The 11,867-nt window shown below is 33.9% G+C and overlaps 2 protein-coding genes across 2 annotated transcripts; both read right to left on the reverse strand.

The window, feature by feature from the left end:
• Positions 1 to 6,583: 6,583 nt before the first annotated feature.
• LOC106413752 (signal peptidase complex subunit 1-like) lies at positions 6,584 to 7,253 on the reverse strand. The gene has a single exon (XM_013854496.3). It carries the CDS (start codon positions 7,024 to 7,026, stop codon positions 6,757 to 6,759), a length of 270 nt encoding a protein of 89 aa, XP_013709950.1. The 5' UTR covers positions 7,027 to 7,253; the 3' UTR covers positions 6,584 to 6,756.
• A 2,402-nt stretch (positions 7,254 to 9,655) lies between these two features.
• Positions 9,656 to 10,955, reverse strand: LOC106411914 (peroxidase 17-like). The gene is made up of 3 exons (XM_013852774.3): positions 10,661 to 10,955; positions 10,389 to 10,586; positions 9,656 to 10,297 (listed from the first exon to the last, which is right to left on the reverse strand). The coding sequence occupies exons 1-3, from the start codon at positions 10,862 to 10,864 to the stop codon at positions 9,701 to 9,703; spliced, it is 999 nt and encodes a 332-aa protein (XP_013708228.2). The 5' UTR covers positions 10,865 to 10,955; the 3' UTR covers positions 9,656 to 9,700.
• Positions 10,956 to 11,867: the final 912 nt, after the last annotated feature.

The following is an 11,867-nucleotide window of genomic DNA, read 5'->3' on the forward strand; positions in this document are numbered from 1 at the left end:
TAGACATCACATCTACTTCTAAATAATTTTGTTAAAACCATTATGAGACCTCGGAATCCGAAGCTACAAGGCCGTGGTTATACGCGGACTATGCCACCATCCACCCTACAACGGTGGAAAGGATAAGTAGATGTACAATTTCCGTAGAGTTTTTTGTTTCATGGCTTTACATCTACTTATCATAAGTTAGACTTAGATTTTACAGAGTCATATCTCAAAATGACTTTTTGTTTGTTTGAAAGGCCCAAACTTAAAATTATATAACGTTAACCATATGAAAAAAGACTCAGAAAAGTTCGACGTAACCAGAAGTGAGAAAGAAACACCTATAAAATAAACACATGGTTTGTTCCTATCGATCTGAAATACGGACAAAAAAACATAAATAAAGACAAACATTTATATTAACACCACCACCAAACAAGTTATCACAACAACATCGTAAACAAAAACACTAAATCATACACACATACAAATTGAATACAAATGAGCCGCTCCAGACTGACACACATATACTAAAACAAAGAAGCCAACAAACCCGACCAAATACGTGGCAAAAGCCAACAACATATGGTCAGACACAAATTGTTGTATACTGATACACCTCCAAGTCAGCGCACATTACAAAATACATACTCCACTCTAAAAACCATATACTTAAAACACATACAAATTTTACACACACACACTACAAAACCAAATATCGATACTTGGAACAACCAAATATAAGGAATTCGCGCGGAAAAACCACTAGTATATATATACTAATAAAGTTGCATTTTCTCCTTTCTCGTACTTCCACATCGTCAATAGAGAGGGGCAAATGCAGACACGTGTCACCTCATCAACCTTCTACGAAATCAACTTTTCGTACTCATTTTGTTTTTTCATATGGGCTTTAATCGTATTTCTCTTAGCCTAATTAAATGCTTCTGTTCGTTTAGATATGTGGCCCATGTAAATAAGGGCAATAGACCCAGCAGTCACATATTTCCTCCCTTCAGCCTTCGTCTCTGTCGTCTCAACACCGCTTTCACAGTTTTGTAACCGACAAAATTAAGGCGAGGCACCACTCCCCAGCGATTAATTTTTGATGTTTATGATGGTATTCAATCCTAGCATTTCAAGGATTTCAAAACCCTTTCACCTCCCTTGGCTTCGTCAATCATTTGAAACCCTATATGAATGGAGCTTAAGGGAATGACGCCGCTCATATTTTCTTCTCGATCTATATTATTATTATTATACAAAAGCATCTCTAAGAAGGTTAAGATAATAGCTTATTGTCAATGGCTTATTGGAATCTATGGTAGTTAAATGAAGCTTTTTAAAACAACCTACGACCACTGTTACTGACTTAATGGTGCCTATGTCCTCAACACAGACCCACGTGTGCAATCGTAACCTATTCTCATCATGTTTTACTGATTCATATCTTAGTACTAAAATGATATCTCAACTATTCTTACAACAGACTGAAGTTTCTCTGCGCTGGAGAAGTTGTTAGCATTGACACTACTTATGGGTGGTGCTACACTTCCTGCTCAAAATGTTATAGAATGCTTCAGCGTGGATTCTTATCCTTTACATGTGCATCATTCAATAACGACAAGGCAGTTGGTGTTCTCAGGTATACTCAATCAACTAAATTTTTAGTCTTTCTTAACTAATGTTTAAAATTTTGGTTACAATCTCACCTGAATTTTCTAACAGGACCCGGGTTTGGAGGACCCTACCACAATTCTTAAAAGGACTTGGTTGCTAGCACTTTCACTTTCCAGTTGAAGCTTTCACTTTCACTTCTTCTCAAAGCATCAGTCCTTCACCATGTCAAGGATATTTGACTGTAATCAACGTCCACCAATCCCAAACTTTGCTGGAAAAACCTAAGTTTAAGAACCTTACTAAACATGTTTTCAACTTAATCTTCTTAGGACTACAGTTTCTAATTTGGTTCATGCGCAGGGGATGATAATAACCCCTGAGATGACATGCCTTGAGCTGAAGCAGTTAAAAACTAAGTCCTCGACTGATGTCGCCAAGGTGGTCCTTGCCAACCACACTGGACTGCAAGCTTCTGGAGTGATAGAGGAAGGATCAGGCGTGAGTAGTGGAAGCCATGATCTGCTCCATCGTGGTGGAGTCAAAGCTGACAGTGCAGAACTTCTGGTTGATGTGCACACCGTCGAGAAGCCCCAAGGCTCATTATGTTTTTTATAATTTCTTTTTATGTTTGAATAAAGAATTCAGGAAATACCTTCCTATAGGAATTTTTTTTGCGAGTTTTAAAAATAAAAATTACATTTTGTTTAGCTTGGTCACTAAGAACCATTTTCATCCCAATCAAAATCTATAAAAACTTTCAATGAAAGCTCATTATTTATTTTTAATTAGCAAACATCCCCATACCTCTGTTTGTTTTTCAAATTGACACGCTCCTGCTGCTTTGCCTACTAAGAGATATGACCAACAATATTACTAGGGCATCCGCAATGGGAATCCTTAAGTGAGAGTTCTTAAGGAAAAAATAATTAAATAATCAGTGGACCCCACCAAAAGCTAAGGATTCAATCCTTAAAATTCCTAAATAAGGACTCTTTTTAGTGAATCCTTGCACTATTTGCGGCCCCCACGACTACGTGGCGACCCGTGAATGGTTATCTTTTTTTTTTTTTTTTTTAAATCCAAAATATCCAAGTTTATCCGAAATGCCCTTGTCGCTAAGGACTCCAATGAGTCTCACCGTTGCGCATGCTCTAACGACAATTTGGTTACGATTCCTTGCTAATCAAGGAAATAACAATCTGCCCAACGATTTAACCATAATAGTTTCAAAAACATTAACATAATGCATTTGGTTAGGAAGTTTCTGATGACTACGCAGACATAACATTGAAATTCATATAACATGTTAGGCATACTTTCCAAAATCATTTGTTCGAAGAGGTAGGTTTCCGGTTATGTGCTGCACCTGGTTAAGTAGATTAAAAGTAAGACTCACTCTGGTTTTCTCCAATTCTGATTTACATTAGCTTTAGTTAAGGAGATTGGATACACTTTGTTTTTAAACATCTTCAACCTTGCAAATAAACCTCATCCTGGTCTAAATCAAAAGCCCCAAAGCTCCAACCAAGAGAGATCAAATTAAGAAAGGATTAATTTATAAACAATGATCAAATTAAGGATGATGATGACACATGATAGATTGATTCAATCCCCAATGTCACATTACAAGTAGACAACGATAATGTTAGTTTACTTTTAAACAGACTAAACCTATCTCTTAACTCTCTCTCTTTATATATAAGTACAAAACAAAAATTAAGAGAACAAATAAACATATGAGTTCGATGGAAAGAACTTTTTATGCTTCCTCTTTCCAACAATCTTGCTTCTAAACAAGAATCAAGCCCAATAACTTGATTAGTGTTCCTTACATACTCATAATATACATATTAGACATATTTATGATAAACTACATCGAATATAAGTTCGTATGAGCAGAAATATCAAACATACAATGATAATTTATATGATTGTTCTATGAAAATGTCCAAATTTTAAACCCAATTTGTCTATCATTTCAGTTCCACTAATTGTTTTTCATTCAAATAATACACAATTCAGATATTTCACTTATAAATCAATCATTATCTTCATTGAAAAATTTATAAAATAGAAAACTAAAAACAATCCACATAGTACAAAATAATTAAATATAATAAAATGATTCTAAAATCAAACAAAAAATTAAAATCATACAAACTATCTGTACTCATGCATAAATCGTGTTTCAGCCTCTCAAGATTTGAAATATAACAGAAATAAAATAATCCATAAATTTGATTTTTTGTTGATATTGTAGTATTTTAAATCACCGTATATGTGGTTAATAATGTTTACTTTGTTTCTATTGCATTTGAAATTCATTGTATATTTTTCTAACATTTAGGAACATAATATCCATTTATTAAAAATTTGGTCAGAAGCAACGAAGATTAATAAAAAGGTCAAAAGATCAATTTACGCAAAAATCTAAAATATTTTTGCATATGTATTCAAATTTTTCTTATTTTAAAATAATCTAAAACCAATTATGCAGAAATTGAAATAAATTTATATGTTTCATAAATATTTTTAACTAAAACACCAAAAATATTTACTAAAACATATCATTGTACAAAAACCCGGCGCGTAGGAAACCCCTAGTAGATATTATATTTCTTCTCGTTTGAATATGCTTTTTTTGCCTCTACGTTGCGGAGTATTTACTTTTATTCCTGCTTCCATTGTGCATACAAATTTTCTCACGGGAGTTAAGATTGGCAGATAAATAAATTCTTCAATTTTGGCCAAAAAAAATATTCGTCAATCCCAAAAAGTGCCGTTGACGGTCCATGTCTCAGTGAGCAAAAAGCATAAAAGAAAATGATGATTATTTGAGGTTCTACGTTAGAGTCAAGTAAACGTGCATTCTGACTTGTTTATATCATATCTTACCTAGAACTAGAACCGAAAGTATGTGAGCATGCAATTATGCTGCTTAGTCACCTGGCCGTAAAGACTAAAGAGTCTTCTTGGCTTGGCATTTTGATTTTGCGGACTCCTTTTATCTCTTTTACACCGCTAACTCTAAACTAGTAAATGCTGTTTCTTTTACTGGTCTGTGATATTGTAATTGAGCTCTTAGCTTAATACCGTGGCTTGATTATACTGGGTTTGTGGCGAGTCTTATTGTGAGGTAGATGATCTTATTGTATTCCATCGATCCTGCGTGTACCTCTAGGCGCGATTCGGAGCTTGACCGTGGCGAGCAGAGGTAATTCGGAGACTCAAATCGGTGGACCGCACAACGTCCGTGTTTATCCGCTTTCTCCGCGTAAATATGAAACGCGACCGCCTAGTTCAAGACAAAATTGTGGGCCAACCGTTCTCTGTTCGTAAATTCAAGGTAATAATCTTTTTTCTTTTACTTCTTCGTTTTGCTCACTTGTGTTTGTTTGAAACTGATTTTAATTCTTTGTCTGGATTCAACGTACTTTTTTGTTTTTATTCTCTTTTTGTTCACGTTTTTTTTTATGTTATCAAAACATACTAGTGTTTCCTGTCATCAAAGTATTGAAGACTCATACATCGCATATAACATGTGTATATCATTGACTCAAGTAGGAGTATAGTTTTTTGTTAATGAACTTCTGAGAAATTTGATTTTAATTTGTTATTGATGGTCAGACAAGTGTTTGTATCTAACATGACATCTCTCTTTATATGCTCTGGTTTATAGGTATTGGTTGTTGTATGTCTTTTTATTTGCCATGGTTTAATTGCAAGTTTGATCGTAGTGTCCAAACTATTGCAGGTGTATGCTACAAGATCTAACTCCTAACACATCTTCCCAATTCATGGTGATTACTTACTTGATCTGAAAAGGATGAAGACTTGCAATCTTTTATTGTATTTTATGTTTTCAAGATCAAAACATTTTTTTTTTTTTTTTTTTTTTTATCTCATGAATTGGAAGTTTCTTTTTGTGACTTTTGAATCAGATGTATACTGGAAAAACAATGTTATTTTGTAAAAGTTATATAAGCATGTATTAAAACATATATGGTACTTAAACATATTATAAATATATTAAATCCTATTAAAAACTAGGCTCCGCGTATATCACGATTACTCCCCGATTTTTTTGGTAACTCGGTAGGCTTGGAGTAGCCGTCCGACTAGCGCCTAGCGTAGTTCCGAACATGGCTCTAAACTAGTAAATGCTGTTTCTTTTACTAGTCTGTGATATTGTAATTGGGCTCCTAGCTTAATATTGTGGCTTGGTTATACTGGGTTTGTGGCGAGAGTCTTAATTGTGTGGTAGATGATGTATTGTATTCCATTGATCCTGCGTGTACCTCCTGGCCATCCCACAGTCGTATGTGATCTATGAATTTATGGGTAAGTATAAATAATCCTTTTACCTCCTCATCTCCACTATTACGAGTCTAAATTCTAAAATGGCGAATCTTGGCAGGAAGTTGATGATTTTGGCCGGTGGTTGAACTATGACAAAGGAAAAAAGAAATCTGGTGCATAGAGATGGCTCTGAAAACACGCCAAGGAGGTGTGATCTGGGGGTGGGTCAAATAAGTCAATCTTGTATTCAAATAAGAAGCTACCCCCATTATGATTGAGCATTGTCGGAACTGTTACAGTCTGATGATCTCGTTGCAGATGAAGGATCTCACGTTTACATCTGACTGTTTAAACAGCTTTTTGATCTGAGAGCCTTTGATGAGTAGGGTTAGGCCATTCTTTAAGAGTTAGACACAACAGTATGCATCTTTTGTTGGCTCTTATCTCTCTCTCAATCACTCTTTGGACAAGTGGAAACGAACAACACGAGTAGTCAATGTACCATTGTGCTTATAGTATATGAAAGTTAGGTTCCGAAATGTGAAGATAGTCAAGCTTTTGAGGTTCAAAGATCAGTTAGGAGCCAGACACTGTTTCTACTTCGACAACACATACAACCTCCCGAGCTTGAGCAAATCATCAAGACCAGCATTGGTTTATGCATTTATTAGACAAGCTCTAAATCGAAAGTTTCTAACTCATTCATCACTCAATGTTACCACAAATCATTAAAAAAGCAAATTCCTTTGACGAACAACTTAAATGTTAAAAGAGTTTAATCCATAAAAAAAAAAAACACACCAAAAATTCATTTCATTATCCGCAACCGAGTGAGAGAGAGATTCATCAGATCTACTTCTTGGAGAATCTCTTCTTGGCGACGACTTGTGGTTTGGGATGCTTCTCGGCTTCGCTCTGATCTAACCATTTGAGAGGATGGTGATTGTAGAACGGCCAGTTAGGTACGGTGACCAGCGTCGCGAGAACAACACCACCTGCGTAGATCAGCATCATCGCCCTGAACGACTCCGTTGCGTAGCCAACGACCACCGCTACGACGCCGGAGATCACCAGTAAGATCTGCATCAGCTGCTCCACCACTTTCTGCCCTTGCCAATCCATTTCTTAGTTAGATCCTTTCGATTCCAAGGAGATCTCCACTGAACAACGAACAAGAAAGAGACACTTTTGACCCCAAATAATCAATTTATGACCTCGAAGTCGGTTTAATATTAAACCTCCGGAAAGATATGATGATTTAGATTCGGTCAGGTGGTTGACAGTTAATTGGGCCTTTATTATCAGCCCATTAGAGAACCTCCCAACGTGTTCTCACCTTGTACACTACTAGTAAGCATCATTTTTGTTACAATGATTTCAGACCAGACCCCTCATGTTCTTATGCTGAAATAAATCTGACTCAGACTCTCTTCCTTCCTTTATGATCTCAACTGTTCTCATTCTTAAATATCTTAATCCATCGCTTGTTGAGCCATGAGGGGCCAGTCAGATTTCACTGATTTTCTTGAGGTCCCGATGACTAACTGACATGGAGAATGTTTGTATGTGTGTGTGTTCTAGTGCTGGAACTAGGTTGCTATCGAATAGTGGCTATGAGAGAAATCGGAAAACCCCAGTGATTCAATGTTTAATGTTCGTTGTGTGTGAGTAATATCTCCACATGGGCAAAGCTTACGCAAAAGTTTTCATAAGAACTAGTTAGCCAAGTACAATTAACTTTGTCATCAAACAATCCAATGAACAAAAAATTCGGTCATACATGTTTTACGTGCTCACAATTTATCGTTATCCTCTATATATTATTTGTGAAACATTACAACTTCTTTTTGTAGTCACGTGTCATCACTAGGATGATTCTTAGAATTATTAGAGAAATAGGTTGGTCCATCTAATTATATAATAAGTTTTTTATTAAACTAACCATAAATTCATTATTAATGTCATTTATTATTTTCTTAAATAAAGATTATGGAATTGCCTAATGTGGCTAAAATATATATGACAATTAATGATTTTAAATAATAAAGATCTGATAAAAAAAAATGTATCTTATCAAATTTGTTTAATTTTAAACTATTAAAATTAAAAAATCACAATAACCATATTATAAAAATTTAGATTTAGATTTTTCTGTATATGTTATATTTTGAATTTTAAAAAACGACTATAAATTACTAAAACTGTTAAAAGTCTCACATTCAAATTTTACGATCCATGGTTTAAAATTTTTGTTATGACAAAATACTAATGATTACAAAATCATATAAGTAAAAGTCTAATTTAATTAATCATTAAGATTTAAAATATATATGTATATATATCATTCTAAATTAAACTATAAACCATATTGAATAAATAAATATTTTAGTTTCAAAATTTACTTTGAATAATTGTTTTTGATAAAAGTTTTGAACTAACATTGATAATTTTTTTAAAATTATAAATTACTAAAATTATTAATCCCACAATGAAAATTTTGTTAACAATAATTTAAAGTTTTTGCTATTAAAGATACACATGATAAAAATAACATATGAGTAGAAAGTATCATTTAATAGACATTAATATTAAAAATATACTATGTATGTTAATATCATTTAAATTTAATTACATATCCTATCAAATTTTAAAAAAATTGTTTAGATTAATAAAATTTATTTATACGTTCGCACCAATTTAACTATATATGTAATAGTTATTGACTTTTAATTTTTCAATATATATTTATTATTTCATAATATGTAAGAACATAAAATACATACAATAATTTATATATATAATATTTATTCCGCGCATCTAGTAAGTAGTATATTATAACAATTTGTTGAGCAAGTTGTTCTATGCAACTTCAACTTATGTTTGTTTTGCAAATGGTAATAATAACATGTGTCTTCACAATGGAGTATTTTGTGTTCTGGTTTTGGGAAACAACTGTTCTAGGAAAATTTACAGAGTTTCTAACCGTTTTAGTGGAGAAAAGAGATCTGATATGATGATAGTGATGTTAAAAAAAATTCCTTGACGATTCAAGCAACTCGTCATCTTTTGTTCTGACATAAAACATGGAGAAAGAGAAAAGTTACTTAGTTTTGTTGAAGAGATTGGTAATGGTACTTTTATGACTTGTTTGGTAGGCTGAGATTTTGCTGTGTCAACCGGGTCACTCCGCATTCAAATAGCTCAAATATTGTGAGTGTGATTTTTTGGGCAGTGTGGACCAACCCGTCGCAGGGAACAATCCAAATTCATATTCGTAGTCACTAGTTAGTTCATGATCACTAGACAACAGATTGGTCATGATCCAAAAAGCAGCAAGACCAGCATGTATTGTAATTCCCTCATCCATAAGCCAGCAAGTAACCAATATCCATTCACTTTTGGCAAGAGGTGCAGAATAATTATCCCAAGTAAGGAAGTATAACCAACAACAATCCATACCACCAAACTGAGTGAATCAGATTTGTTGGTTATTATAAAGCCGAAAACACCATCACATAATCTCTAACTAAAAGCTTATAATCGTTTATATGTATGTCACATCATATTAATTATTTAATTCTATTAATTTGGTAGAAATCTCAAGTATATGGATTTATTTGAAGTCTAGCTCTCAACATTTGTTTAATCTCCAACACTGAAGTATTTGCATAATATGCTTGTTTATATGTTTTCACTGATTTAGACATTTTCTCCAGTTTTACAGATCTAAAGTTGCAAATGCAGCATCAAGGGTCTGAAAGATCTATTTAAAAGTCATAATATCTCTCTTCTAATATCAAGAGTCACCCAATAATACATCATTATGCCTTGTATTAACAACCCTACAGTTAAGCCTAACCTCACCAGGCCTCCCAGATTGCAAATCACCCAACTTCACCATCCCTTCTTCAAAAGCTCTAAAGAACTCACCTTGATCCTCACTAAACCTCTTCACATACCCTCTCGTCTCTCTGCTCGTGTACAGAGTCTGATCAGAGTTAAGAAACCCTCTCCCTGAAACCAAGTCTTTGAAGTACTGATTATCAAAAACCCGAGGGGTCGCGTCTAGATCCCCGGTCACGTTCTCGTCTCCACCCAAAGGACAAAGCGTGTTAAGCTTCTTCCTGTAAACCGGCTCGAGAGCCGGATCCGGTTTACCAGAACCGGATTGGTTATAAAGCCTGAACATGATCGAAAAACACCGACCTTTACCAATCGAGTGTGATCCAGACAAAGCCACCATGTCTCTAACAGAAAGATCGAATCTTTCGAAGAGATCGATCAAGAACGTTGCGTTTGCTCTCGGGCTCGGCATTATATCGTCGGAGTCTTTCTGACTCGCTGTTAAACTGTCTTTCCTCCCTAGCTTCACTTCCCAGTCCGGTCCTCCTGTCTGGTTTTCCCCACAAGAAACCGAAATTACTAAACCGAAACGTTCACTAAACCGGAAAAGTTGGAGATATTTTTTTTTTGAGTTTTCTTACAAGAGCAACGGCGTCACGAGAAGGAGAAGCCATGATGACTATGTCGGCACAGGAAACAGTAGATGGACAAGTTTTCTCCAGAGCTTCTTTGATGTCGTCCACGACTTCGAAAGATCTCAGTGAATTGATGTTGGAGAGTGATAGTTTCTCGCCGAGCATGTTCGGTGTGTCGTCGAGCAACACGGACCCGTCACATCCCTTGAAGAGAAAATAGATAAGATATCAAATAAAAGAATCAAGAAGAGAGAGAGAGAGAGATTGGTTGTGTTTACATTAACGAAGCAATCGTGAAACTGGAGACGCATAACGGAAGCGACGCTTCTGGCTTCTCTGATCAAGGCTTTCTTCATTTCGTTTCTCACGATAGATTCAGCTTCAGGGCATGTTTCGCTGTAGAATCTTGGTCGGAGGATTTCACCGGTGACCATCGTCAAGAGAAGTAGGTAGATGATGAGATGGGAAAGAAGGAGAGGCATGCTTTTTTTTTTAATTATTAAAATTTTTTCCTTTTTTTCTCCCTTACTTTGTGTTTGGTTTTTGATGGAGAGCAGAGATTTATAGAGAGTTTTTTGGTGGTTTTCGAGAATGATTTGCTTTAAATGGGTTTTGTGCAACTGTGGTGGTGATCTTCCAAATGTCATCTTAATATCTGATTTTATTGAAATAATTCCTAATTAGAGGTGTTACAAAATAAAAGATTCCTAGTTAAAGGTTTGGTCCCAACAGGTAGTTTCCAAATTTTATATGTAACTCATAGTTTTATTAAAGAGTGATATAGAATCCAACATTAATCCTGGTCAATGGTCATAGATGGTGTAAACACATTTATAACATTCGAAGCAAACTTTTGACTTTGTAGAATGGAATATAAACTTTATTATCTTCACAGTTAAGTTGGGTTGGTATAAAATTACTCAAATCTCCTATTTATCAAATGACTTTGACACATGTCATAACTAACCACAATCATTTTCGAAAAAAAAACCTCATATATATTATTTATCAAATGGATCTTATCTAATTACGATATGGATTAATACATTTATTACATCAAATTCAATTAAGTATATAGTTATTACTATAATTAAAAGATTGAATATATAATTATTACCATAACTAAAAGATATAAATAATAATATAATTAAAATTCGAGATGGAATTAGTATTAAATTTACAACAAGTTAATAAAACAACTAAATTTATTTATTATTTCTAGTATTTTATATATATATTTTAATGTTTATAATACAAATTTATCCAATATTGTAAAATTATAAGAAAGTATTTCATTCTTAAATTTATATCTCATAATTAAATGGTTCTATATACTGTAAATAAAATAATCGCTTATAATGTTTTACATTTTCAAAAGTTAGTCTATCTTGACATATATATATTTCAAAGAATATGTTACTTTTTAAAAGGTTCATGACCATATTCTTAAAAAAAAAAATATTAAAGTTAAAAACTATTATATGA

Source organism: Brassica napus, chromosome C8, assembly GCF_020379485.1.
Source record: "Brassica napus cultivar Da-Ae chromosome C8, Da-Ae, whole genome shotgun sequence".
NCBI lineage: Eukaryota > Viridiplantae > Streptophyta > Magnoliopsida > Brassicales > Brassicaceae > Brassica > Brassica napus.

What these genes read in the sequence shown, in the direction of transcription:
- LOC106413752 (XM_013854496.3), bottom strand. Translation starts at nt 7,026, where the DNA reads ATGGATTGGCAAGGGCAGAAAGTGGTGGAGCAGCTGATGCAGATCTTA.
- LOC106411914 (XM_013852774.3), bottom strand. Translation starts at nt 10,864, where the DNA reads ATGCCTCTCCTTCTTTCCCATCTCATCATCTACCTACTTCTCTTGACG. An exon ending in TTCACGATTGCTTCGTTAAT is followed by an intron (nt 10,587 to 10,660) that starts GTAAACACAACC and finishes TTTCTCTTCAAG; the next exon opens with GGATGTGACGGGTCCGTGTT. An exon ending in CTCGTGACGCCGTTGCTCTT is followed by an intron (nt 10,298 to 10,388) that starts GTAAGAAAACTC and finishes GGGGAAAACCAG; the next exon opens with ACAGGAGGACCGGACTGGGA.